Source organism: Solanum lycopersicum, chromosome 2, assembly GCF_036512215.1.
Source record: "Solanum lycopersicum chromosome 2, SLM_r2.1".
Lineage (NCBI taxonomy): Eukaryota > Viridiplantae > Streptophyta > Magnoliopsida > Solanales > Solanaceae > Solanum > Solanum lycopersicum.
This window is the reverse complement of record NC_090801.1, coordinates 61,736,764-61,762,555: the sequence shown is the minus strand read 5'-3', so window position 1 is coordinate 61,762,555 and position 25,792 is coordinate 61,736,764. Positions and strand designations below refer to the sequence as shown.

The 25,792-nt window shown below is 34.0% G+C and overlaps 4 protein-coding genes and 1 pseudogene across 7 annotated transcripts; 2 read left to right on the top strand and 3 right to left on the bottom strand.

Moving 5' to 3' along the window:
• Positions 1–1,267: 1,267 nt before the first annotated feature.
• HSD2 (3beta-hydroxysteroid-dehydrogenase/decarboxylase) lies at positions 1,268–8,319 on the bottom strand. Its single transcript, NM_001308212.1, has 10 exons — positions 7,939–8,319; positions 6,644–6,733; positions 6,382–6,515; positions 6,115–6,285; positions 5,692–5,817; positions 4,415–4,494; positions 3,152–3,350; positions 2,548–2,655; positions 1,817–1,883; positions 1,268–1,629 (listed from the first exon to the last, which is right to left on the bottom strand). Exons 1-10 carry the CDS (start codon positions 8,165–8,167, stop codon positions 1,574–1,576), a joined length of 1,260 nt encoding a protein of 419 aa, NP_001295141.1. The 5' UTR covers positions 8,168–8,319; the 3' UTR covers positions 1,268–1,573.
• A 1,995-nt stretch (positions 8,320–10,314) lies between these two features.
• LOC101256735 (probable polyol transporter 6) lies at positions 10,315–13,134 on the top strand (annotated as a pseudogene). The gene is made up of 2 exons (XR_011214772.1): positions 10,315–10,551; positions 11,027–13,134. The product of XR_011214772.1 is annotated as a probable polyol transporter 6 (transcript).
• On the bottom strand, positions 12,221–13,108 carry LOC101257034 (proteasome subunit alpha type-4). The gene has a single exon (XM_004232591.5). The coding sequence runs from the start codon at positions 13,106–13,108 to the stop codon at positions 12,362–12,364; it is 747 nt and encodes a 248-aa protein (XP_004232639.1). The 3' UTR covers positions 12,221–12,361.
• Positions 13,135–16,895: 3,761 nt separating the features above from the next.
• Positions 16,896–18,810, bottom strand: LOC101258120 (UDP-glycosyltransferase 43). The gene has a single exon (XM_004232594.5). The coding sequence runs from the start codon at positions 18,528–18,530 to the stop codon at positions 17,085–17,087; it is 1,446 nt and encodes a 481-aa protein (XP_004232642.1). The 5' UTR covers positions 18,531–18,810; the 3' UTR covers positions 16,896–17,084.
• Positions 18,811–20,063: 1,253 nt separating this feature from the next.
• LOC101257525 (nucleolar complex-associated protein 2) lies at positions 20,064–25,443 on the top strand. 3 transcript variants are annotated; one of them, XR_002026859.3, is made up of 13 exons: positions 20,064–20,219; positions 20,316–20,440; positions 21,008–21,079; positions 21,162–21,722; positions 22,205–22,510; positions 22,847–22,903; positions 23,216–23,545; positions 23,641–23,847; positions 24,100–24,186; positions 24,453–24,547; positions 24,634–24,762; positions 24,922–25,238; positions 25,332–25,443. XR_002026859.3 is itself a non-coding variant. In XM_004232592.5 (12 exons), exons 1-12 carry the CDS (start codon positions 20,201–20,203, stop codon positions 25,184–25,186), a joined length of 2,253 nt encoding a protein of 750 aa, XP_004232640.1. In that variant the 5' UTR covers positions 20,064–20,200; the 3' UTR covers positions 25,187–25,443. The 3 variants fall into 3 exon arrangements, 1 of the variants encoding a protein (XP_004232640.1); XR_740006.4 differs by having other exon boundaries at positions 25,327–25,443; XM_004232592.5 differs by having other exon boundaries at positions 24,922–25,443.
• The last annotated feature ends 349 nt before the right edge of the window (positions 25,444–25,792 follow it).

The following is a 25,792-nucleotide window of genomic DNA, read 5'->3' as shown; positions in this document are numbered from 1 at the left end:
AATGTATATATATAATATACAGTTACATACAATTATATACATATACAATTAGATACAATCTTGGAGGCTACTCAACCCTAAACCCTAGTTTATGTCTATATAAAGGATACTAAATTCTCTTAAAAGACATCTCGAAAATTTGAGGCGTAAGCCTTGAACATAAAAACGCAAGTCTTGGGCGTAAAAACGTATGCCCGGGTGTTTTTATTTTAGTTTTTTTAAAAAAAATTATTTTTAAATCATATTTTTATTATTGGTTTAATGATTTTTTTCAAGTAATAATTATAATACTTTTTTCTTCATTATTGATTATTAATATTTATCTCAAATAAAAATCATAAATCATTAAAATATTTACTTTTACTTATTTTATTAGTAATAAAACTATAAATTTAAATATACATGAGACTACGCCTCGTGAATCCATGGGACTTACATCCGTATCTCGAAGTTTACGCCTCGCCCAGTACTGTACCTCGCATCCCCGCCTTTTAAAACACTGCTCCATACGAACAAATATATCCTTAAATTTTAATTACAATATATTCTTATATATATATATATATATATAAATTCTTCTTTTTTAAAAAAAATTATTATTGTTATTATTATTTTACAAGGGCTTCCTGAATCACTGCCAAATTGCAAAGATGAGGATATATAGGGAGTTTCTTTCTTCTTATTTTTTCAAAAGATACTTTTAAAGTAGGGAAAAGGATCAAAATTACTTATCAATTTTGTTTTATTAATTGATTTTACTCATGTCATTAAAAATAAGTTATTTTTACCCCTGACGTCAAAAAACTTAACAAATATATCCCTCCTTTGATGGAAAAACTCCAAATCAATTTAAATTATCTAATTTTACTTAAATAATCCAATCTGACCCACTTAATAATATAACTCATTTCTTTTACCCAAATTAACTTAGTTTTCCCACCACCCACCACCAAAGCCTCATCTGCATACCTTCAATAGCTCCAAAAGGAACTTCTATGAGTAAATAGCAAGGTTAAGTGTGATTCCAATTGAGTATGTGAAAGAATCTCTTTCGTGCAAGATTCTTTATCACGCCTAACTAAATGAAAGAATTGAAGTACGAGAGAGAGAGTGTAGATTTTGGATGAAAGAGTGTGTCTAGCAAATGGTCCCTTCAAGAATGTGTTTCTCTTGAAGGATTACAAAACTCGGCAAGGCGTGGAGGCATGGGTGATGTTGCAGATGCAACATATGTCAACATTTGAACGCGATGAGGAACTCCTCAAGGTTTAAGAAATAAAGAAAACTTTTGAAACTTACGATAGATAGCTTATGTAGCTTATCAAAGGTTTTAAAAACTTTTAGTTAGTACTCTTTACCAATGTACCAAAATAAACAAATACAACAAAAACTAAAATAACTGGCTTGGTAAAAAGCACCTTACTATATAGCAACTCCAGGATGTAAACACAACTTCTCTCAAGTGAGGCTCCAATGAGTGAATGATGCTGCACGCCCCATCGTTGTTTTTTTTAATTAAGAGTTGGATGTTCTCCCATCAATGCTAGACCAAATACTGCATGAACTAAATGATCTAATTCTTCTTGCTTTTGTCAAATATCAAGAACACAACAAAGGCAGCTAAGATTCCTGCAGCAGTAAACATGAGAAGGTCAGAGCACTGAAGATGGGATACCAGCTTACATTGTTTGGAGTGTTATTTACATCTGCTATGAAGAGAAACAGAAAAAACTCTTCTGGGCACAATAGAGTGTTTGACCAAGTTACAAGCAAGCGTAAATGATATGGACAGGAGGAGATAGAGAAGAGTGCATACCTATGACGAAAAAACTCCATGGTGAAATGATCCCAAGTACGCTTAGAATTAATAGAAAGAAAATCACCTATTACATCAGCCAGATGAAAGATATCACAATTTAATAGATGAAAATGCGAGTTCACAGCATGATACAGATATAGCTACTCCTATTACTTCTAGCCAAGAGGAGCAGGAATGATTAGAAAGATTTCACATTTCACAATTTATCCTTGGATCATTACACTTGATCATAATTAGTAATTAGTAATCATCCAATAACAATACAAAATGTTCCTTCTGATATATGGCAAGTAATGGATTCCATCTCCATGGACAAGGCCAAACCATCATAGTCGATCTGAAGCAATTTGGGATTGAGAGATAGTTGATTGATTAATAAATATTTCGATTGAGAAAGTACCACTGCTACTGATTGAATATACACTATTATATGAAATTGAATTCTTGAAACTTATGAAAGTTATTTTAAAGGGTCAAATATTCTTGGACATCATCATACAATGTTGTTTTGTAAAATAGATTGGATGGACCAAAAGAAAAGGTAAGAAATTTCAAATGATAGTTATACTTGGAGTACGTATGTAGTTTAGCAGAAAAGGCATGCCTATTCAATTCATAACCATATAAGTAATGACCATGGTTTTAAATTAACTTCTGAAATGAAATAGTAAGGTGTCTATCACATTTTTTCTCTCACAACAAATGGATTAATATGTATTAGTAATTACCAGGAGGAAAAACCGTTTAAGAGATGCAGATGATTTAGGACCATCCTTTCCCGACCCGTGTTCAGCTCTCAGATGTGGATAGGATTCAATGGTCCTCCTTATGCCCTCCTGAAGAAAATAGAGGACGCCTTAAAACTTAAATGAATTATGTAATGAGAATAAAAAACAAAAAGAAATGGCAGAAAATAATAGATTGTAAAAGATGAGGCTCCACAGAAAAATAGTAATTTTAGTTCGTAGAAGATATAAGGTACAAATATGACAACTAATATCATCTTATATGAAATGTAAGTTACATGTACAACATATTTGACAGGAAAATGTGTGTATTCCTGCAGTAATGATGTGGACATCCAGATGAATGACTATTTTCTCGTATTCAATATCAAAGGCAAATAATACAATTTTTGCAGTAAATACTTAAACATATTCTTTTCACATGAAAATATTCACGAGGAAGCTGAAAAGAGATACAGCAATAAAGAGAAGACCATAACAGTACCTAAAAAGGTTGGGAGTATCTGATATAGACATGGTATGGCTAAACAATTTTTATGAGGAATGTTCAGACCAATTGATTGAGTGTAATGGCAAAAAATGGAACCTGAAGAGTGACGATAGGTGCGTATCCTAGTTGGTCACTTGCTTTTGAACTACTAAATGTTCTGCTCATAGAGAGAAGTCTTATTCTCGAAGGAGTCAACTGTGGGACCTTCATTCCATAAGGTGCTAACAGCTTATAAGTCAGTTCCACCAAATGTGCAATTGGCATCATAACAGGTGCAGGAATCTTAATACTTGGCCTGCATAATACTAAAATCAGGAATCCATACAATTCACAGCAAAAGAAATGGGAAAAACGGGATTTGGAAGACAGATGCTATCCACAAGAACATAAAGCAAACAGTGATTTTCCATAAAGGACATGCACAGTTAAAAAAGTGGAGATGTTAGCTCCATAACAACAAATCATGCTAATACAAACAACAATTTTTTTGTTTAATCTAGTAATCCCTCAGGCAAGCACCCCATACACGAGTTTACTGTGGCCCTATCTTTGCTTCCTCTGTGACTCAGAACCACCAGCTTTATAGTTGGAGGTGTACGACCCATTTTTCTTCTCAGAAGAGATGAGGTTTATAAAACATATGTTTTAATGGACAAGTACTGCTCTATATATCATATGTATCTCCAAATACCAATGGTAAAGAATACACCGCCTCAATTGGCTAGGAACCATATAACGGTTGGTACAGTTACAAACTCTCATTCACTCGTACAAACATTCAGACCCATTAAATAGCTCTTCTGACAAGCAAACTGAATGTTTTTCTCAAGTTTGATTGTCAGCAACAAACCTAAATTGATTAAGCATGTTCTGTAGAAACATCTCCATCCATGAAGAAAGGAGAAAAGCAGAAAAAATTATGGAAGAATGCTGCTCTTAATCTAAATTTAAGAAACAAAGTTTCCTTGCTCAGGATGAATCAACACGAGATCTCAAAGTTTTCTAACAGGTAATTCTTTAATTGTAATTTCAAGAGGCAATGGATGAATGCAAAACTTTAATGCTCTATTTCCTTTATGAAATTTCTCACTAGTTCTTCTATGTGGCCAAGGATATTGTTTTCTTCATCTCTTAACTTGAACCTTTCCGGTAATCACATTCTATTCCAGAATTACAAATAAAGTGATTTAATAAGTATAGTTCCAGGAATCAGCTAAAGAGGAACAACCCTGTAATGAAATTTCAAAGATTGTTCACCATAAGAAAATTAAGGTAAACATTACAAGATATAAAAAATTGTAAAAAGAATTACTGTGAGCAAGAAATCTTTTCAGACTTCAGAACTTGAAATGAGAATACCTGTCATAGCCAAGACCTTCAAGAATAAGTGATACGAACTCCCAAAACTTAATGGACTCCGTGTTTGTGATGAAATAAGCCTGGAAAAATCATTTATTGATCAAAGATTTGTCAAAAAAAAAAGCCGCGTTCAAGAATTGATAAATCTCATAACAAGCAGAACTTTTTTTCACGGGGACTCCAGGAGATGTAAGAAAACATGTATACTCATAAGCTTAGTGCATGTCAATCATTTTGATATCTAGCTTTACCCCAATCCCCACACCTTAAAATATGAGAAACACAGAGAGATGAGATAGTGGGGAGAAGAAAATCATACTTTTTTACTAGCAAAAGAAATGGAAAACAAGAGAGGTATTCCTTTTTCGAATGCTTGCTGAGAGAATTATGACTTCGCACAATGGTGGAGTTCCTCCTTCCCAGAAAAAGAGAAGGACAACCGACAAGGTGGCTCTTATTTCAATGTTTTCTGCACAACTATAGGCCCGAGTGCAATGGATGCGCAAGTCTTACCCCTCCTAGTTATTGACATAATATGGTTTAAGCAACAAATTATTTTGAAATGGTAAAGTAAATTTAATTATCAAAAGGTAAGCAGTAAGCACTTAGATTGTGCGCACAACTCTACAACAAAGATACAAAGTCTGTCAACATAGAACAACTGTTGAAATCTATGAACTAAGATACAAAAATTTTGTTGTTTGGTTGTACTTAAGGACAATCTTTTTGGTAATTCTATGTAATGTACTAAATAAAGATTGCACTAATTAGTGTTCAGGATATGGTTTCAAGAGAAGGCGAGAGAAGTCGAAAACAGGGAATTATTACTTCTAGAGAAAGAAAAGCTAATTATGGCAACACAACAGTTGGTAATCTTAAATGGTTAGAACCCTTAGAGAATTCAGCTTTTCATGGAATCATCACTAGCTAAAGTTCAGCATCATTTAGGTAAAACTTAATCCAGATAGCTCAAGTTTTATTTATGTATTTGATTGTTAAGATAGCTCAAGCTTTATTGCTGCATGGGATCAGGTCAATCACTTTTTCACAAACACATCACAATCATGTAGGATGGATACAAGAAACAGATGAAACTTGAATGGGAACTCAAAAATATCCATTGCACTGCTTATCCATGCATTGAGGCCACTTCTTAAAAAATTTGAAGAACAGAAATGCTCTTGATATTAAAGCATCTGGACAGGTCAGATCTGTATAGTTGCTAGTATTAAGATTTTCCAAAAAATACAGAATATGGAAAAACAATGAAACATTACGTTCCCAGCAGCTTTCTCTGCTGCTGTTCCTCCTGATGCTAGAGCTCGTTCCGCACACACATGTGCATGTGCCACATTCTCCACGTAAGTGAAATCATACAGGTTATTTCCGTCGCCAATAATGAACTGCAAAATTAAGAATTAGAGGAATAAAGCTAAAAGTCAACTGAATACATAGTGCAAGTCTTCTAGGTTAAATTCAATTTGTCCACGAAAATGCCAAAAAGTGATCTCATTGTTGTGCTATGGAAGAGAATGCAGAAATCACTAATGAAGTTCCTCAAGATAGATTTTCTAATCAATGGCTTACAAGCTTACAAGCACTACAACAGTAAACCAATACGAATAAAGGCTTGCATATAATACGAATGTTACACAGACTTGAAAGATGCATGTGCAAACAAAATATGGCTCTAAACTCACCTTAGATTTTCCAGCCCTTGCAGCCGCGACTAGTGAAGGAACTAGCAACCTATCACCAGGGCCAAAAATACTGCTAGGTCTAATGCAGCATGTCAGCAGGCCTTTAGTACCATTTGACTTCATTACAAGTGCCTCTCCTTCAGCTTTAGTTGCAGAGTAGGAATCATTATGCTGAATTTTTTCCAGTAACAAGAATATGGTTATCATCCAACCTAATATGAGGATAATTTCTCATTCAAATAAGAAATAAGGAGATAGAGGCACTACCTTCGCAGGATATGGCAGTGATTCATCCCCATCTAGAATTCCAGTAACTCCATCAAACACCACACTGGGAGAGCTGGTGTAAATAAGTCTTTTCACTTTCAGCTCAACGCAAGCATCAATTATATTCTGGGTTCCTTCACGTATATTTATGCAATTGGAAAGAGAGAACTAAGACTTTCATGTACAGACAGACAACAAAGACTGCCTTAACTTTGGGGAGATCATTTTTTTTCTTGATAAATTTTTTAAGGCTTTCCCATACCTTGCACATTAACTGAATAGTGGAGCTTGTGGTTGTTGATCGATGAATCTGGAGCAGCCATGTGGAAAACAACCTCAGCTCCTTCACAAGCTGCAAATATCAAATAAATAATGTTAAGACACCACAAGTTAATAAAATAGGTTATCACCTATGTGACATTGACACAGACATACATGTTGAGCGATAAGTATCTTGGTACAGGTATAGTTAGGGGTACGTGAAGGTATATGTCGACCGTTTCTTGAAAGATACACATGAAATACTCATTCAGGACAGATACTTCAGGACAAATGAATACTCCATCGTATATTACACTTAGAAACACGAGTCTAGAAACATTAGCTGGGATGATTTGGCTGTGACATAAAATGTCTATCTCCTATATCACTTAGACCCGGGCATGGATACCAGTAAGTAACCAGTACAGCTGTGGGTACAGGTAAATCAACTTTGTCTACATCATGTAAGATTCATGTGAAATACTGATGACCATATCACACTCATTTAACATAAGTACATTGAGGCAAAGGAATACTCCATGTATCATCTCAAATGCTAAACTCAGAAAAGATGAATCTTGAAAAAATTTAGCTAGGATAATTCAGCAAAAGTATCTGATACAAGGCTTACTTTATATGGATACAATTGGAACTAAACCACCAAATTGATTCCACACTATGGCTAGCACCCAAAGGTGTAGCCTACTGATCAATGACTGTGGGTTGAGAATCTTGATGTTTTAGGTTGAAATCCCGGCAGACACAAAAATGTTAGGTGATTTCTTCCCCTGTGGACGCTTGGCAAGTAGTAACTAATATAGAATCATAGCACCATCCATATTCAAGAATAAAAAAACAACTAACGATTCAAGAAAAGATCGTTGAGCACTTGGCAAGTACTAACTAATATAAAACCAAAACACCCCTATTCAAGAATCAAAAAGTTTTGGTTTCTTGGGTGACATAAACAACTTACGATTCAAGAAAAGACCGTTGACCACTTGGCAAGTAGTAAGTGATTTATAAAACCAAAACACCCACATTCAAGAACCAAAAAGTTTTGGGTTTTGGGTTGTCAAAAACAACTAAAGATTCAAGAAAAGACCTTCGAGCACTTGGCAAGTAGTAACATATAATAAAACCAAAACACCCACATTCAACTAAAGATTCAAGCAAAGACCTTTGAGCACTAGGCAATTAATAACTGATTTATAAAACCAAAACACCCACATTCAAGAATCAAAACCTATTTGATTTTTGGGTGTCAAAAACAGCTAAAAGATTCAAGAAAACAACCTTTGAACACTTGGGACTTGTTAAGAAGATCCATGGATACATATACAGCACGACCAGATTTGAGGGCTTCTCCAAGAATACCCTTTTCCTCATGAGGCTCAAGTTTAATGGTTGGCCCCAAATCACCAATGCGTACATGATAAATTTCGTAGCGGATGAGCATTTCGACTAAATGTCGAGCAGCAAAGCCTCTTCCGCCGGTCACCACACACCATTTTTCTTCACCCATTGCCAAGAGATTGAGATTCTTCAAGGGCGGATGATCCAAACAAGAATAATTTATACTTCCCTCTCTCTTGTACACTAATTAATCTCTTTGATTTATTTTTAAAAAAAACATGTGTCAGTTTGATGGTTCTACGCCCACCATCACGTGTACAGTTTCGCCCTCCCTCTCCATCCCCACTTTTATCAAATATTTATACATACAGTATAAAGAAATACTTTTTTAAAAATAATAATTGATATATTAAGTTTATCATTTTATTCATATTAATTGATAAGATCTCAAACGTATTTACTCATTATATTTTTAAAGATATACATAATAAGTAAAAGTAGAAATTAAATTAGAAAATACAGTCTCAATCTAACTATAACTGTCCTATTGATTTGTATTTTTTAAAAAATAATATTACTATATTATCTTTTGAATATAATATTAAATTTAATATTTTTAAGAAAAAATAATTGAACAAGTTAAAATTAAAGAAATATCTTTTATGGAACTTCCTAGTCATGAATTGATTTATTCTTTCATTAAAAGTAGTATAATTAATATTATGTTTCATAGCAACTTATCAGTTGCTATTTATAACATTATATATATCAAGTACGGTATTTAATTAACAATTTAATTATATAATTTATAATTTTTTAAGATAAAATAATTAATATAACAAAAATTAACATTTATATAATAAACGGAAAAGGGCCTAAAATACGCTTAAAGTATTAAAAATGGTACAAAATTACTCTCCATCCACCTATTGGCTCCAAAATGTCCTTTTCATCCACCTATTGGCTCCAAAATACCCTTGTCATCCACCTTTGGGTTCAAATTGACCACTTTTTTAATTGTTTTAAAATTAAACATATTAAATATTTTGAAAAATAATTGGTTATAATTTTACTTTATTAATATAATTTATAAATCAATCCACTACCCACCCATTACTAATTAAATTTCTCTAAATTAATAAACCCATCACATTATTAATGCAAACTATTGTCAATTATAGAATTAAATTATCATACATTTAAGTGGCTAAATAAAAATCACCGATAAACTTAAAAGTCTGACTATGTTCATCTTAATTATTCTTACGCCTCAATTATGTGATGTTACTTAACTTTTTTTTCAAAATAATATATCAAAGGTTTTAAAGTAAAAAAATAATATATTTATAAAATTATATTTAAAAAAATGCATGAATTAATTCGGGATGTATTATTTCTTTACCTTTAATCATAAACTTTTAATTCAATTTTGAAAGAAAGTGTCCTCCTAAATAAGCGGCTCAACCTAAATTTTATTGGGGCTTCGATTCGGACTCGAATAATTTTGGATGTCATTTTCAGGAATCTATAATTTAATCGCGTTTTAGTAGTGTTTATGATGATTTTGATATTATAATTGGATTATTAATTAGGTGAGGTTTAGTTAGTAATGAGTGGGTAGTGGATTGATTTATAAATTATATAAATAAATTAAAATTATAACCAATAGTTGAACGCCAATTATTTTTCAAAATATTTAAAAAGTTTAATTTTAAAACAATTAAAAAAGTGGTCAATTTGAACCCAAAGATGGATGACAAGGGTATTTTGGAGCCAATAGGTAGATGAAAAGGGCATTTTGGAGCCAATAGGTGGATGAAGGGTAATTTTATACCATTTTCAATACTTCAAGAGTATTTTAGGCTCTTTTCCATATAATAAATACCTACGTAACGCCAAATGACACCTTAAAATTTGCTTATCACCCCCAAAAGTTACTTCAACTAAGGCCTAAATTAGACAGGCAAATTACTTTTTAGTTTTGTAATAAAAAGAAGTTACTTTATTTACGTTATTTCAGGAACAAAGATTTTATTTATAATAACTGAAATATTGATCTAATCAGATTTTAATTACATAATCATCGCTAACATAAGTTCAATATAATATTCAAAATTTTATATACAAACTGATTCGAATACTACGAATAAATATCAACGGTATCCATATAATGCCGGCGTTGGATATGGAGGGTCACAGGTTCAATCCTACAATTAGGACTCATCTGTGACTTGTAATTCTTATCATTATTATCCACCTAGTATTAATTCTTTACAGATTATGTACCTTTTTTTTTGTTTTTGGAAAACACATATTTTAGTAAAGAAGGACTAGGATAGAAATTGGATTTGTTTTTTGACTATAGATATCTAAATATATATTATAGAATTTTACTATCTTATTTGGATGATTTATTTATAAAAACAAAGACCAATTTCTATTTTGGGAGAATGATAGTGGAGAATGATAGTGGAGAAAATCCTACAAAGGTTAACAAATATGCATGCGCTTGTGCAATTGTTGCTTCTATGATATCTATCATATTTGGTTATGGTAAGTTTCATTCTTCATTACTTCAAATTGTCCGAAGTTCGAAATATAGTGTCTTGGTTAATTTAAATTCAGTTCATTAAGGAGCTAAAACATTCCTTATTATGAAAAAAGTTCTACATTCACATGTCAAGGAATTATTGAGCTAACGATGTACGATTTTGTAAATATCTTTTGATTGTAACTAGCATCGTTATTATTAATTACTTTCTCTGGCTCAATTTACGTGACATACTTTTTGTTAATTTTTTTTTTAAAATGTCATATTTCTATAATTAAAAACAATTCTACTTTAAAAACCTCTGTTTACCCTTTTAAATGGCCAACAGATGTTTTAGATCACGGATTTTTTTATGTCAAGTCAAATTGTGTCACATAATAAATGGAGAACAAAGGAAGAATATATAATCGATAAGAAATGAAAAAGTATTAGTGTTAATATGTTCTAACAATAATTTTATGTTTTTTTTTTTGTCAGATACTGGTGTTATGAGTGGAGCAATGATATATGTGAAAAAAGAATGCCAAAACAGAAATATTAGCAGGGATTCTAAATTTATGTGCTTTAGTTGGGTCACTTCGTGCAGGAAGAACATCTGATAAAATTGGAAGACGTAACACTATAGTTGTAGCTTCAGTAATTTTCATGATTGGATCAATTTTAATGGGATATGGACCATCTTATATAGCATTATTAGTTGGAAGATGTATTGCTGGTGTTGGTGTTGGATTTGCACTTATGATAGCACCTATTTATTCAGCAGAAGTTTCATCACCATCGTCACGTGGATTTTTAACATCTCTACCAGAAATTATTTTACTTGGTTATCTAATTACATTTTTTCAACTTAGTATAGTTACAACTTATGGTTTTTCAATATTGGTCTTGGTCCAGTTACTTGGGTTTAGGTATAGGGCATTGGGTGCTGGTATTGGTGTTGCTGTTAATAGGTTGACGAATGCTACTGTTTCTATGAGTTTTCTGTCCATTTCTGAAGCAATTACAACTGGAGGTGCTTTTTTCATGTTTGCTGCAGTCTCTTTGGTGGCTTTGATTTTCTTCTATTTCATGTGCCCTGAGACTAAAGGAAAGTCTTTGGAAGAAATGGAATCTGTTTTCACTAGAAGCAAATCCTCAGATAATTTCAAAAAATAGGCATTGAGAGCATGCAGGAGTTAACACTTTGTATATATTTCTGTAATTGTAAATGGTAATAGTTAACATTATATTATGATATGAAACTATCTGATATTATGTCCAAAGTAACTGTTTTTACATTTTTGTGAGAGGTCATGATGATAAGCTTTAGGTAGACATTCATGCGATCAAAATGATAAACATACCTTCTACTTGCACATTATTCCTTCCATTCTGAATAATCATCATACCTTCTGCTTTGGTATAATCACCACTACATAACCAAAATCCTCAGAGCTTTAGAGGACTAAATAGTTACTAGTCGGAGGAAGGAAATAATGTTTAAAATGGATAGCTACAAGATGAAAAGATCTCACCTTCTTCCCCTACGGTAGTTGCATCAAGTTAAAATTGAGAAAGATGGAGGGTATGTTTGTGTGTTCTTTTCTTTCTCAGGCAAACAGAGGCACAAACATGTCAAATGCAGTAAAGTACCACGATAACAACAAATGATGAAGTAAATCCAAAACAAAATTCAAACTGGAAAGCATTTGACATAAATATGCATGCAGTTGTAAGAAGACAAATCCACCACTTAGTTTTAGTACAACATGTCACACATGGCGTAGAGAGAGTTCAATGATGTCATATGCTAGATTGGAAGGCATTCTACGACTATTCTTCTACTGTAGGTTGAGTCAGTCCAGCACTCACCAACATTTTGTTCAGAGTTTCGGGAGAGCATGCTTGATACTTGACTTTCCCGTTAGAGAGAAATACCTCAGCAAGTTCAAGTTTCTCCGAAGTGAGGCTAGTGCTGTCCATTGTCTTACCAAGCACTTTAAGAGCAAGTTGAACGGCCTCTTCCCTTGTGATATCATCCTTGTAATCCTGCTTAAGAATTGATTGAGCTGCCTGGTTGTTTGCTCCAATTGCTGCGGCTTTCCAACCACCGTAATTTCCACTTGGGTCGCTCATGTAAAGTTGGAAGCCATAGTTTTTATCCCAACCTGCAAAGAGAAATGAAACACCAAAAGGGCGAAGCCCACCAAACTGTGTGTAACCTTGCTTGGTATCACATAGTGACTGGACAAGTTGCTCAACTGGCATGGGTTCTTGATAAGCGAACGTATAGCGCTGAGCCTGAAACCTGGCTGTGTTGATCAGAATGTTGGCATCAGACATAATTCCAGCTACAGCGCATGCCACATGATCATCGATCTTGTACATCTTCTCACTTGAAGTAGAGGTCTGAAGCAGCTTAGATGTAACTTTCTTTTCACCTACCAACACCACCCCATCCTTGGACAAGATGCCTATAGCACTACCTGCATTTCCAATAGCCTCCATTGCGTACTCAACTTGGTAGAGACGACCTTCTGGGGAGAAGATTGTTGTTCGGCTATCATACCTTCGTGACATTTTTTTCTTTACTGCAGAATACCTGATAAATTAACATAACTTGAGCTAGTTAGATAAAAATTTCAGAGCACATAAAACATGGTTCATTTTTTTACCCTTCCCATGAATAAGTCTAACTAACGAGCATGTTGGCAAACACAACAGAAAGAAAGATACAAAACTGAGTCGAAACAATATATAAGTCCACACAAGAGTTGAAGTTGAAAATTGTCAACCTCAGGGACTTCCCACCTGTATGGATAAACTTGTGGACATTTGAAGTGTGTGTACAGTGATACTGGTAAGAAGAGATTTCATAGATGAGCTTGCACTAAGCAAATGCATGAATAAAGAAGGTGCAACTCCTCGATTGTATCTAACATTGCATCTACATCATGTACAAGAACCAGGTTTCACCAAAAAGCTAGCAAATAAATACGTTTGTGTTCAAGGCTAAGTATATTTCTTCTTTTCCCTTGAAAATTCTGCTATTTCTTTCAAGCCAACTGTCCACCAAATGGCCTGAGAAATAGTATTCCAAGTTTTTTGGAATTTCTTTTTGAGACCCTCGTTGTTTCAACTATGCAGCAGATAAGTCAGGAGTTTGGCATAGTCCAATACATGCCAAGTAGTGCAAAATACATACCCAAGATGAAGTTGGAGCTGACACTTCATGATGTCATTTAATGAAATTCCTTATCTCATAAAAAAATGTTTCAGAGTGCTAACTGCTAACCCTTCCCTGTACTTCTCAAAACAAACTAACAGGGGCAGTTTAGCATTCCAAAATTAAGGCCCATATGGCATGTGAATGAATTACATTTAGAGAGAAGAAATTTTAACTGAAAAAAACTTGAATATGCAGTTAGCTAAATAAGGAGCAGCAACAAGGATTGCCAGAAGATAACAAGTATAAAAATCATTAGTTAGATCAGAGTTTTCTTTTCTATTTTTCTTCTAACTTGAGGTCAGTGTCAGCTAATCTATATTTATCTGCTATAGATTAAGAAAATAACAAGTCTGTTCTTTCCGTTTTATTTTGGTAGGCATCAAACTGTACAATTTCTTAGTGGTACCAACCAAAGCAGCTTGTTTACCACTTTCACTTCATTAACGATGGGAACTCAAGACAGAATGGGCAGCTAAAAGAGATAATGACAGATTAAACAATGATTATTAGGAGGATTATTTTCATCAAGTCCAGCACCTTTTGAGATCCAACAAGGCAAGGAACCTTCTGAAAATACTGTCCAGTTTGTCGAAAAGGGAATCATTAGCAAGGCCATTGTGGGCAACAAGATCACAATGCAAGTTGCAGATGGAAGAGATTATACAAGTCACGGCAATGAGCCAAAAGGAATTACGACTGGGGACATAACAGAATTTATGGTGCAACTTCTTAGGATTTGAATCAAAAAGAAAAAAGCACTAGCATTATTGCGTATTAAGTTCCACAGGAAATGTGAAAAACTTGGAGGGAGAATTGTTTGTGGGGAAGAGCTCTACTTTGAGTGATTGCAGACTCATGAATTTGGTAGGTTCTGGTAGAATTTTACTAGTAGCAAAAGCAAAGAAGACAAATCACTTTGTCATAACTCTTACTTGAAACACTAAGATGTGGCTTGCCCACTAGAGTAATATAAATACAATTGCCAGACTGGAGGCTAGTACCACCAGTGTCAACTTCAGTTCTTGCAATTGAAACCAAAAGATTTTAAGAGTAGCTCAATTGTATACTAATTGGATGCAGGATACAGTCTGCACTTGGTACAAAGACGGAGATAACTTCTCAAGAAATCAAATCAGGAGCAATGTGATCCAAGGTTAAATATTATCCTAGATTTCAATTAAGAAAACATCAAATGTTTACCAGAGATTGGTTATATGTTGCTCCAAGATAAAAAAAATTTTGTAAAAGGTGAACAGGGGATTATAAAAAGGACCAATTGTAAGAAGGGATTTAAGGCAGCTAAGGTAAACTATTAGCTGTCAGGATCAGAAATCTTATATTAGGTTTCTGTAGATTAAGGCTAAAGTTTGGTACATTTACACTTTCACTCCTTATATTCCAATAAAAATCTAAGAGCATTGTTCAAAAAGGAGAGATAAAGAAAGGAACTATAAAATCGAGAGTTAACAACGCCGAGTGGGTATAGTATTAAAACTCAGTAAACACTGCAGCAATCTTACAACTTAGACTAAACATGCCTTTAACTGCTAAGGAACTATTGTTTACTACAAGGGGAAGAATCTATGTAGACAAACACTAACTAGATCTATCTCCTTTTTAACACTTGAATCTTCAACCGAGGTCGGTACAGTTATTCAATACAGTATACATGAATTCCACACTCAAAGCCATCCTAGAGAAGACCTCACTGGACATTCCAAATGAAGAAATTTTTATAAATTGGTCCAGTCATTCAAAACCCTCCTATAACACTGTGTGGTGCTGTAATTTATCTTTCAAATATACACCAAAAACACCATGGCATAACTACCTAAATCAGGTCATACGACAGGACGGGTTGCTCACATGGCAATCACCCTCCAACCCCCAACCCTAAGGTTGGGGTTCGAGTCACCAATGGAGCTAAAAGGTGCGAGAGCTCCTGGGCAGGGGTTAAAACCCTAGTCATATTCTGCAACTTATACTTCATAAACACCAGATACCCACCCAACTTCCCTAACTAGTGACACCCATAAGCTAAATTGTCTCCATTGCACGTCTTAATGAAATTTGTCTCTCTTTTTTTTCTAATTAAAACAATTCTTTACAACCAGAGCTGCTATAGAAATGAACTTATCGCGCCACCGGTAAAATATTTGTCGTCAATTATCATTTACTTGCAAGAGATCAATTAAACTCCTTCTCATGTAAACCCTCTTCCTACTTTCACAAAAAAAACCCAAAATTTTCCATACATTTTCTTGAAAATATAACCCAAGAAGTTCAACTAATTTACTTATCAATAGAATAACACAAACCCATCACTGAGTTCAACAAAAAGAACATTACAAAAATCAAGAAAAATACCAAGAAATTGGGAAAAGGGAGAGGGTTTATATCGATCAACGCATCAGTAATAGGAAAAAAAAATCGCCATTTGAAGATATAGAAAGATACCTGAGATGTGAGATCTAAAGAGAAGCGCAATGAAAAGAGTCGAGAGGTTTTCTCTTCTTTATGTAGACGAAGAGTGAAGCTAGTCTTATTGCGCAAGTTTTTTATACGGGTCGGGTCGGGTGTCCGCTGAGGCCTAAAGTAGGAATTGCGTCTGGTAGCCAGTTTTCAACCTACTATTTAAGTGATATTCAGTTTTTTTCAAAATATATTTAAAATATAGCCAGTACTGTCAAGGTTGAAATTAGATTAATTTGAGTTGAAATTTTATCTCTATTCAAACTTTTACGAAGGTCACAAAAGAATCAGTTTGAAGTAGTTTGATTTAAAACGAGGGTATTACATAATTTCAAGAATTTGAGTTTAGGGAAGTTGTCATATACCATATTTCAAATTTCATCTTCGAGAATTGTTAGCCTTAAAGCCGTTAATATAACTTGTTAAAACAAAAAATGATTATATAATAAGACAATCAAAATATAAGTTATATTTCTTAGAAATACGTCAATACATTTCTTGAAGATGATTGGAGTTTTCTTATGTTATGAAAGAATAAATAATAACTCTATTTTTGCGATTCAGCTAAATTATAAAACAAACGACATTAAAGTACGTTGTTCTTTACTAATTTCAATTGAGATTCATCATTTATTACAAAAAGAAAATCCATATCTACTCACGCTCTTTTAGAAAATAAAAGTTTTATTAATGTACTTCATCATCGTAACTTTAATTATTATTATTTTTGAATCCAAATTACATAATTAGGTAGAATTACATAAACTAAAAAACTTTATTTTCATCGCTTTATAAAATTCAACTAAATTTTGTAGTCAAACAAAGCCCACCAAGTTTGGACTAGCCAACCCTTCTTCAAATCACAGCCATTAATTCATCAATCAAGTGTCCAAGAAAATTAGAAGATGAGCCATTTTCCTTCCAAACATCCTTGCATTTCTCACTCATTTTCTTGAACTTTTGTCTCACCTCACCATCACCATCACCATCCATTAATTTTTTAACCCCTTTTGCCACTTCCTCTGATGAAACCAATGTGGTGCCATCTCTATAATCCATTGTGATTTCCACAGCCAAATCCAACTCTTTCACCAACTCAAATGCATTCAAGTGTTGCTCTGCATATATTGGCCATGTACCAATTGGCACTCCGTAATATAAACTTTCGAGAATCGAATTCCAACCACAGTGTGACACAAATCCTCCGATAGCCTTATGGGCCAAGATTGTAACTTGTGGGACCAACCCACACACTAGCCCTCTCCCTTTTGTTGATTCTAAAAACCCATTAGGTAAAATTTCCTCTAAGTTTGTATAATCATTTGGAAGTTCTCTTTTATCCTTCGGTGCTTCTCTAATTGCCCACAAAAAAGGGTGTCCTGCTTTCTCCAAACCTTTTGCTATTTCCATCACTTGTGAATCTTTAAGACTTCCCATACTTCCAAAACTCAAGAAAATTACTGATGATGGTTCTTGATTATCAAGCCATTTCATAACATTTTCATGACCCCAAGAATCTTGATGCCACTGAGCTGGTCCATTATGATCCACTACAGGTCCAATTGGATAAATTGGTGGTACAACATGACTAGTTGTAGTATGTACTAATGAGTTTAAGCAATATGGTTCAAGTTCTTGAAACGTGTTGACAATAATACCCTTTGTTTCTTTGTACCTTTTTGCATGATGTAGGAACCAAGAATAACCATCTATATGTCTTTTTAGCATGAATGAAGGGAAACATTTGATAGGGACAGGATTGGAAAAACCAAGAATGTTGAAATCATTGGCTGAATCTTTGTACTCAATATTAGTACTAACTTGAGCATCTAATATTGGGAGATGCAACATGAAGCTCAAGAAAGTAGCAGGGGAAGCAAAGTAGAGATAACATGGGATGTTTAGTTCCTTAGCTACATCAATAAAAGATGTACAAAACATGTCAATAAAGAATCCAACAACTTGCCCCGAGTCCGAGTCTGAAATAAGGTCAATAAGTGCATTTTTGACTTGTAACGTGTGATTTTGTATTAATAGCGATAAAAAGCCTATAGTTGCGTCGAATTGATCGAGCGATGGTGGATCCGCCACGGGGAGGGAGAGGAAATGGATGTTTCCGGTGGCGGCGGTGGTGAGAGAGTCAATATAGGATTGGACAAGTGGTCTTTGAGGGATGTTAATTAAGAGTATGGTGGCTGAAATATTTTTGTTTTTTTGAGTGAAGACTTTAGCAAACTCAATAATTGGAACAATGTTGCCAAGTGCTGGTGTTGAAATGAACACTACCTTTCCTCTTTTCATGGTTGCTTTAGGATTTGGCTTGAATTCATTGGAGATAAGGTGGTCACTATATATAAATTATCAAGTACTAGTACTGTTTTCTATAAGTCTTCTTTTTTTATTGGTGGATCTTTACTATTCTAATTAAAAATTTGGCTCATTTATGTTATTATTGTTAAAAAAAATGTTCATTCATACCATTATTTTTAACGGTGCTTTTGCAAGTCATTTTGACACATGGTCAATTCTAATTCGGATACGTCATCAATTTTTTTAATTAAAAAAATCATAATTCTGAAAAAAAAATTGAATTATTTTTTTTTATGTTTTTGGCCACGTCATCAATTTTTTAAATAAAAAAAATCAAATTTTTGAATAAAAAATGAATTTTTTTAATTAAAAAAATTGATGATGCCAAATCACGTGTTAAAATGGTTTTGCAAAATCACCGTTAAAAATAATGGCGTGAATGAGCTTTTTCTTTAACTGTAATGACATAAATGAGCCAAACTTTTAACTGATGATATAAAAGAGCCTTTTCTAAAAGTTTAATGGCATATTTAAGTCTTTTCCCAAAAAAAAAAAGAGAAAAACTTTCATATATAACCCCTTAAAAATAATAATATGCATGTGAGTTCATTAGGTAGGTCATTTAATAATTATAATTATAATAATAGGCATGTGAGTTCACTAGGTAGGTCATTCCATAAATTTATCTTTTTCAATTGGGTAGTAGGTGGTAGTAGATAACAAAGTGCCAAAGCCTTTCTTCTGGTCAGAAAAAATAAAAGGTTTCTGTCTGTTAACCCAACAAATTTTACATTCAAATTATGATAAGTTCCGAACTCATGAACATGATAAAGTATTATTGAAATATTAAAGTTTTTATGTCTATTGAAGAATAGTTAAATTAATCAGCATAAATATGTTATTATTTTTACAAGTATACACATCAATCATAATTGGAACAAGTCTAAAATTTTACGATTGAATTCACTAAAAATGTTGTTTAATGGATTATCTATCATTTTAGGTATAATTCTTTTCAATTTCTTTTAGGTATATTATAAATAATGAATCAAACAATATTTATCTAATTATGAAAATACAATTAACTATTATTGTACTTACTACGAGGATATATTCAACCACTGTTACAACTTCTAAATTTTCATTTATACAAATATTTTCCTACTCTCTACCAACAAAAAGGAAAAAAAATAAATACAAAACAATGGGATTAGTTCATAAGATCTCCATTAGTCGCTGATTTTAGAAATAACTGTTTATTGAATATATTTTTTTTTCATCTTATAATTTATGAATCTTTATTTTCACGATCCAAAATTTTCTTTTTTAACAAATTAAAAATCCTATGAAAAAATGCCATAACAATCTAACTTATTGTTAGATGAAAGTCTTGTTAACTTCAAAGTCATATTTTTGCACAACTTTTAAAATTTTGGACAAAATTTAAATGATGTCCCAAAAAAGGGACCTTTGTGTAAAATGTAAATCAACCATTGGGCTCTATATTTTTTGACCCAAAATATCAGTACTCCGATAAGCCCAACTTCAACGTCTTCTACTGTTCAGCTTTGTCAATGGAGCTAAAATCTTCGGAACACTAAACCCTGGAGCAAATTATAGGGTTTTAGCGAGAGAAGGAAGAAACTCACAAATTTCAATCAATGGGGATGAAGAACAAAGGTGTCTTTTTTTACTCTTTTCTTTCAACGCACTTTCATGTTTTACATCCTATTTCATGCTATTTTTTTCTTCTTTTTTGTTGCTTGGAAATGTCAGAATCGAAGAAATTGAGCAAAAAATCTTCTGGGGTTGAAGAAAAGACAGATGAAATGATGCCCAAATCATCTTCAGAGCAAAATGTGGGAGGACATGCGGAGCAATTGAAAAGACTCCAAGAAAAGGTGAGATTTTTGTTGATATGTCTATGAGTTCTTTGCTTTCTTTCTGTGCTTTCAATTCTGTGTTTAGTACTTTATTTATGAATAGTTTTACTTTTCATATAAGTTTTGAAAAAACTCGAGGAATACTAAAACATGAGCAGCCAAACTTTTTGATGTGCCAGAAGCAGCAAACCAAGTTGCTTAAAGAACCAATTTCGTCTGTCGGTTATTGATTCATTATTTTATCAGATAAAATAAAATTTCATTTAGAATCAGTACCGAGATGGTACTTTGTGGAGTATACGATAGTAGAGTATTAGAATCCCAACACCATTTCCTTCCGATGCCAATATAATGATTCAATGATGTAGCTGGATAGGTTTCCTTACAGAGTTCAAGGTCATTCATCTATAACTCATTCCTATATTTAGCCTGTTTGCATCATTGAACAATGTAATTACATCTGCTATTCATTTTGATATAGTCAGTGCAAGAGTAGTGTGGTGCAAAATATTCATTCCATAATGTTTTGTACTGATTACTGTTAAATCTATTTAACCAGCATATGCCACATTTTTTTTCCTGTAGGATCCCGAGTTCTATCAATTCTTGCAAGAGCATGACAAGGATCTCCTAGATTTTGATGATGAGGATACTGATGTAAGTCTTTACAATATCTTCCCTTCTCATTGTTCTCATGGTATGTGAAATGTTTGTAGAATCTTATTCCAATTTTGTGAAGGATGATGACGAGACTGAAATGGATGGTGAGGAAATCGAAGATGATGAAGCTGATGAATTTGACACTGAACAACTTGTTCATGCAGATGGAAAGGAGGTCAAGTCATCCACAAATCTCATCACTACTGCAATGGTGGATGCTTGGTGTAGTTCAATTCATGAAAACAGGAGTTCGGGGGCTATTAGGTCTCTCATGAGAGCTTTCCGCACAGCTTGTCATTATGGCGATGATACTGGTGAAGATGCTAAGTCAAAGTGGAGTACTATGTCTAGCACTGTGTTCAACAAGATAATGTTATTTGTTCTAAAAGAAATGGATGGAATTCTTCGTGGCCTTTTGAAATTACCAACTTCTGGTGGGAAGAAGGAGATGATAAAGGATATGTCTAAAACTAAACGATGGAAGAGCAACAACCACTTGGTCAAATCATATCTTGGGAATGCGCTACATGTTCTAAATCAGATGACAGATACAGAAATGATATCATTTACATTACGAAGACTCAGATTTTCATCTGTATTTTTGGCTGCTTTTCCAGTTCTTTTGAGGAAATATATAAAGGTATGGGATTGACTGATCTAATACTTACTATTCACATAACTCTTTTCTTGTACAAAGAATGATTAATCTAGAATGACAGTTTTCTTCTGCTAGAATATAACTTTATTTGCAAGAGATTTGCATGTTTCATCCATTCCCCCTCTCCTTTGGGCAGTGGTGAGTTGGTTAGGCAATTTGCTGTTTTGAGGCTTCAGCTATAATCAAAAGCTAATTATCTTCAATTTGTCATTGGGGTCTTTTAAGTGTTTGGCCTTTGATCACTTCAAACTATGCACACTGCTTATTTCCTACTATCACAAACTAAGTAAATTCATTGAATTATGATCCATAAGAATTAAGTTTAAAAATATTCGCGAAGCACTCTCGGTTTAGACTTCTCTGTTTTTCAGAATACACGTGTCACATGGGTCTTTTGTTCTCTGCATGAGGTATTCTTCACACTGTCTAAAAGAATCAAGCTTAAGCATAATTTGACTTTTCAGGTTCTTCTTCATTTCTGGGGTACAGGCGGAGGTGCACTACCAGTTGTCTCTTTTTTGTTTCTAAGGGATCTGTGTATACAGCTTGGCTCTGATTGCATTGATGAGTGCATTAGAGGGATGTATAAAGCTTATTTATTGAACTGCCAATTCATGAATGCGTCAAAGCTGCAGCATATTCAATTTCTTGGTAATTGTTTCGTTGAACTCCTTAGGGTGGATCTTCCCAATGCGTACCAGCATGCCTTTGTTTTCATTCGGCAGTTGGCAATGATTTTACGGGATGCGCATAGTAGTACTAAGACCAAGGTTTGTTATTTTGTTTCTGATAACTTGTCTTCTTTCTGACTATTTGTTACCAACCATTGATATAAGCTTATTCTATAAATCTTTTAGGAGTAAAACTTAAAAAGGTATCTTGTGTAGCACTTTTTTTTTTAAATAACTTTAGATTAAGAATACTTGGCTTAATAGTTCCAACATACATGTTAGCTTAATTCATATTTTCACGTTTGAAAAGATGTTCAAAGAGTATCAAGTGGCTTCAGCATTTTACATTACTGGTAGCATCTTATCCTACTGAAAGTTATCCTTGCCTTTTAGTGGCCGCTAATTATTGTTATCCCTTTGTCTAATCTTTCCTAGAAATCGTCTAAAAAGGCTAACCAATCATCCAAGGAAGCACACAATACCAAGGGCAAGGTACTTTGACTCTTAACTTGTCACCTTTTTATTTGTTTTGGATTATGGTTACCAAAATGTGATCTTTTTAACTTTCCCTCTTTTAGTCAACTAAGTTCTGGTAGAATATTCTGCTTTGAAGAGTTGAGAAAATGCATTTTAGCCTTCATTTGTAATTTTCAAGAGACAAAGTAGCTTAGAGTGTCAAGTTGATCATGAAATTACAGTCTGTTATGTTGCTTCAGTATTATGCACATGTTGTATATCTTTTCGTAGTTATATTTGCCTTTTAGGGGATCCAATCACAGTTTCTTTGTTTTCAATCCTTCTCAGGAATCATTTCTGAAGGTTTACCAGTGGAAGTATATACACTGTCTTGAGCTTTGGACTGCAGCTATCTGTGCATACAGTTCAGAACCTGAGTTTAGGCCCCTGGCTTATCCGCTGACGCAAATAATTTCTGGAGCAGCTCGTTTGGTTCCAACTGCTCGCTATTTTCCCCTTAGATTGCGATGCATCAAAATGCTCAACAGAATTGCTGCATCCACCAATTCTTTTGTTCCTGTTTCCCCACTCCTCTTAGACATGTTGGAAATAAAAGAATTGCGTAGGCCTCCAACAGGGGGAGTTGGAAAAGCCATAGATTTCCGTACTGTTTTAAGGGTACTTCTAGAATGCCTCTCTACTTACTTTAGTTTAATAGTGTACTGCTTTACAAGAACTTGTCTAGCTGTCTGAATCTATATTTGATGTATCAGGTTAGCAAGCTTACTTTGAAAACGAGAGCATTCCAGGAAGCATGTGTGTTTTCTGTGGTTGAGGAACTTGCTGAGCATCTTGCTCAATGGAGCTATTCAGTTGGTTTCTTTGAGCTCTCTTCTGTCCCTGTTGTTAGGTTACGCAACTTCTGCAAGTCCACCAATGTTGATAGATTCCGTCGCGAAATAAAGCAAATTATTCGCGAGGTATGTTTGTTGGGTACTTGATTCTATTTGCTGATATGAGTGGATTATTTTCTCAAGTCACATGTCTGCACTAATAACTTTGCATAGTTTTCTGAGTTCAAAAGATCTTCTGCAGTATCGATTCTGGGATATCTAACTTTGCATAGTTGCATTTAGATTCTATTATGGGCTATTTGTTAGCTGGCACCAATTGTTTCTTCTGAAATGAAGCCTTTGTTATAAGTTCCTGAAGTTGACTTGGTAAATCTACAGATTGAAGCCAATTCGGAGTACACAAATAAGAAGCGCATGACAGTTTCATTTCTGCCTAATGACCCAGCGGCAGCATCTTTTCTTGAGGTTTGAACATCTTGATGTTTATCTTTCTCATTACCAGTAAAATTTCATTCAATCACCTTTCATTTTTCAACCAACCTATACCTGGTATCTTCTCTTGTTAGTAATGAACACATTGAAAGCTTTGTCCACTTATCAAAGCATCCTTCTGACGAACACGAATAGGTTGGGGTGTTATAGAGATTTGTGTGTCTAGGATTAATCCACGGGATCATTTTTTCATGATTTGGCTCCCTTGAAACAATTCTGACCTTCATGTTTATCCTTAGGATGATAAGAATGCAGGGGTGAGTCCTCTATCAAAATATGTTGCTAGTCTCCGACAGAGAGCACAACAGAGAAATGATTCATTAAAGGAATCCAGGTTTCACAACACTCTATTTTTCTTAAGATTTTTATCTGGAGACATCTTTCTGTTAATCATAAAGTAATGAACTTGTCTATCTGCAGTATACTCGTTGGCCAAGATTCATCTGCCTTCGGGAGTAAGATAACTGAAAGCGATGAAGATGATGATGTTGAAGATAGCAAAGGAGATGCTGTCTTCAGTTCTTCTTGGCTACCAGCAGGCACTCCTAAGTACGTTCACATTCTTCTTCACCACTTACCTATTCCCACCACCTATAACTCTCTCCTCGAGAGGAAAAGAACCCTTGAGACCTGACAGGAAGGGATCAACAAGCTATCTTTATTTTGTTGGTGTATATGAATGTATTTGTCTGGTATAATGTTTTGCAGGGATGAGGAGTCTACAGAGGAGAAACAACAGAAAAAGAAGAGAAGGAAGGATCAGCAAGATGAAACTGCGTTTGACGAAGACATTGTAGAGGATTTTATTCTCAGTTCTGATGATGAGGAGGGTTCCTTGAGTGACGCCCCCTCTGATGAAGAAGCCAGCATAAAACAAAAGCCATCTAAAGCGCCTTCAAAGAAGAAAGGGAAAACTCATCGGAGGAAGAACAAGAAAAGGAAGCAATCCAATCAAGCAGCATCTTCTGTCTGATGATTCTTGTACAAGGAACAAGAACAGTGTAGCATAAGCCAGTTTGTCCAGTGTAAGCTCTAAGCAAAATATATTATACTGTACTAGTTAGCTATCAATTTTGTTTTCCTTTATCCTAAAAAAATTTTCGTGCCATGTAGGGCAGACTACGTATAACAATTCATACATAACTAATCGCAACTAGTTGGGAATGGAGATGTAATTCATTGATCGATCTATTTCTTTTTGGCACTTATAGAGGTCGTTCTTTTGATGTACCCCTTTGATCACAACTCGAGTTATGTTCACTCTCAATGTTGGAGTGTGTACTTGCTACACGAGATTTAGTTTGAGTGTCTGTTTATGTATAATGCCTTTTGTTTAGCTTACAACTTGAGTTACGTTACAAGTTACCATTTATCAACAGAAAATTTTAAATTTCAGAATAAGAAACCTTCGAAAAACTTGTTTTGTTCACAAATTCATTTGTTTTTGTGAAATGCAAAAGTAATTAATAAAGTTTTTTTTTTCAATACATATATAACAATACTATACCTAGTGGAAGTTTATAAGAAGGGTTTTAGAATGGTAGAAATTATGTAGAATTTAACATTAACATCCAATAAT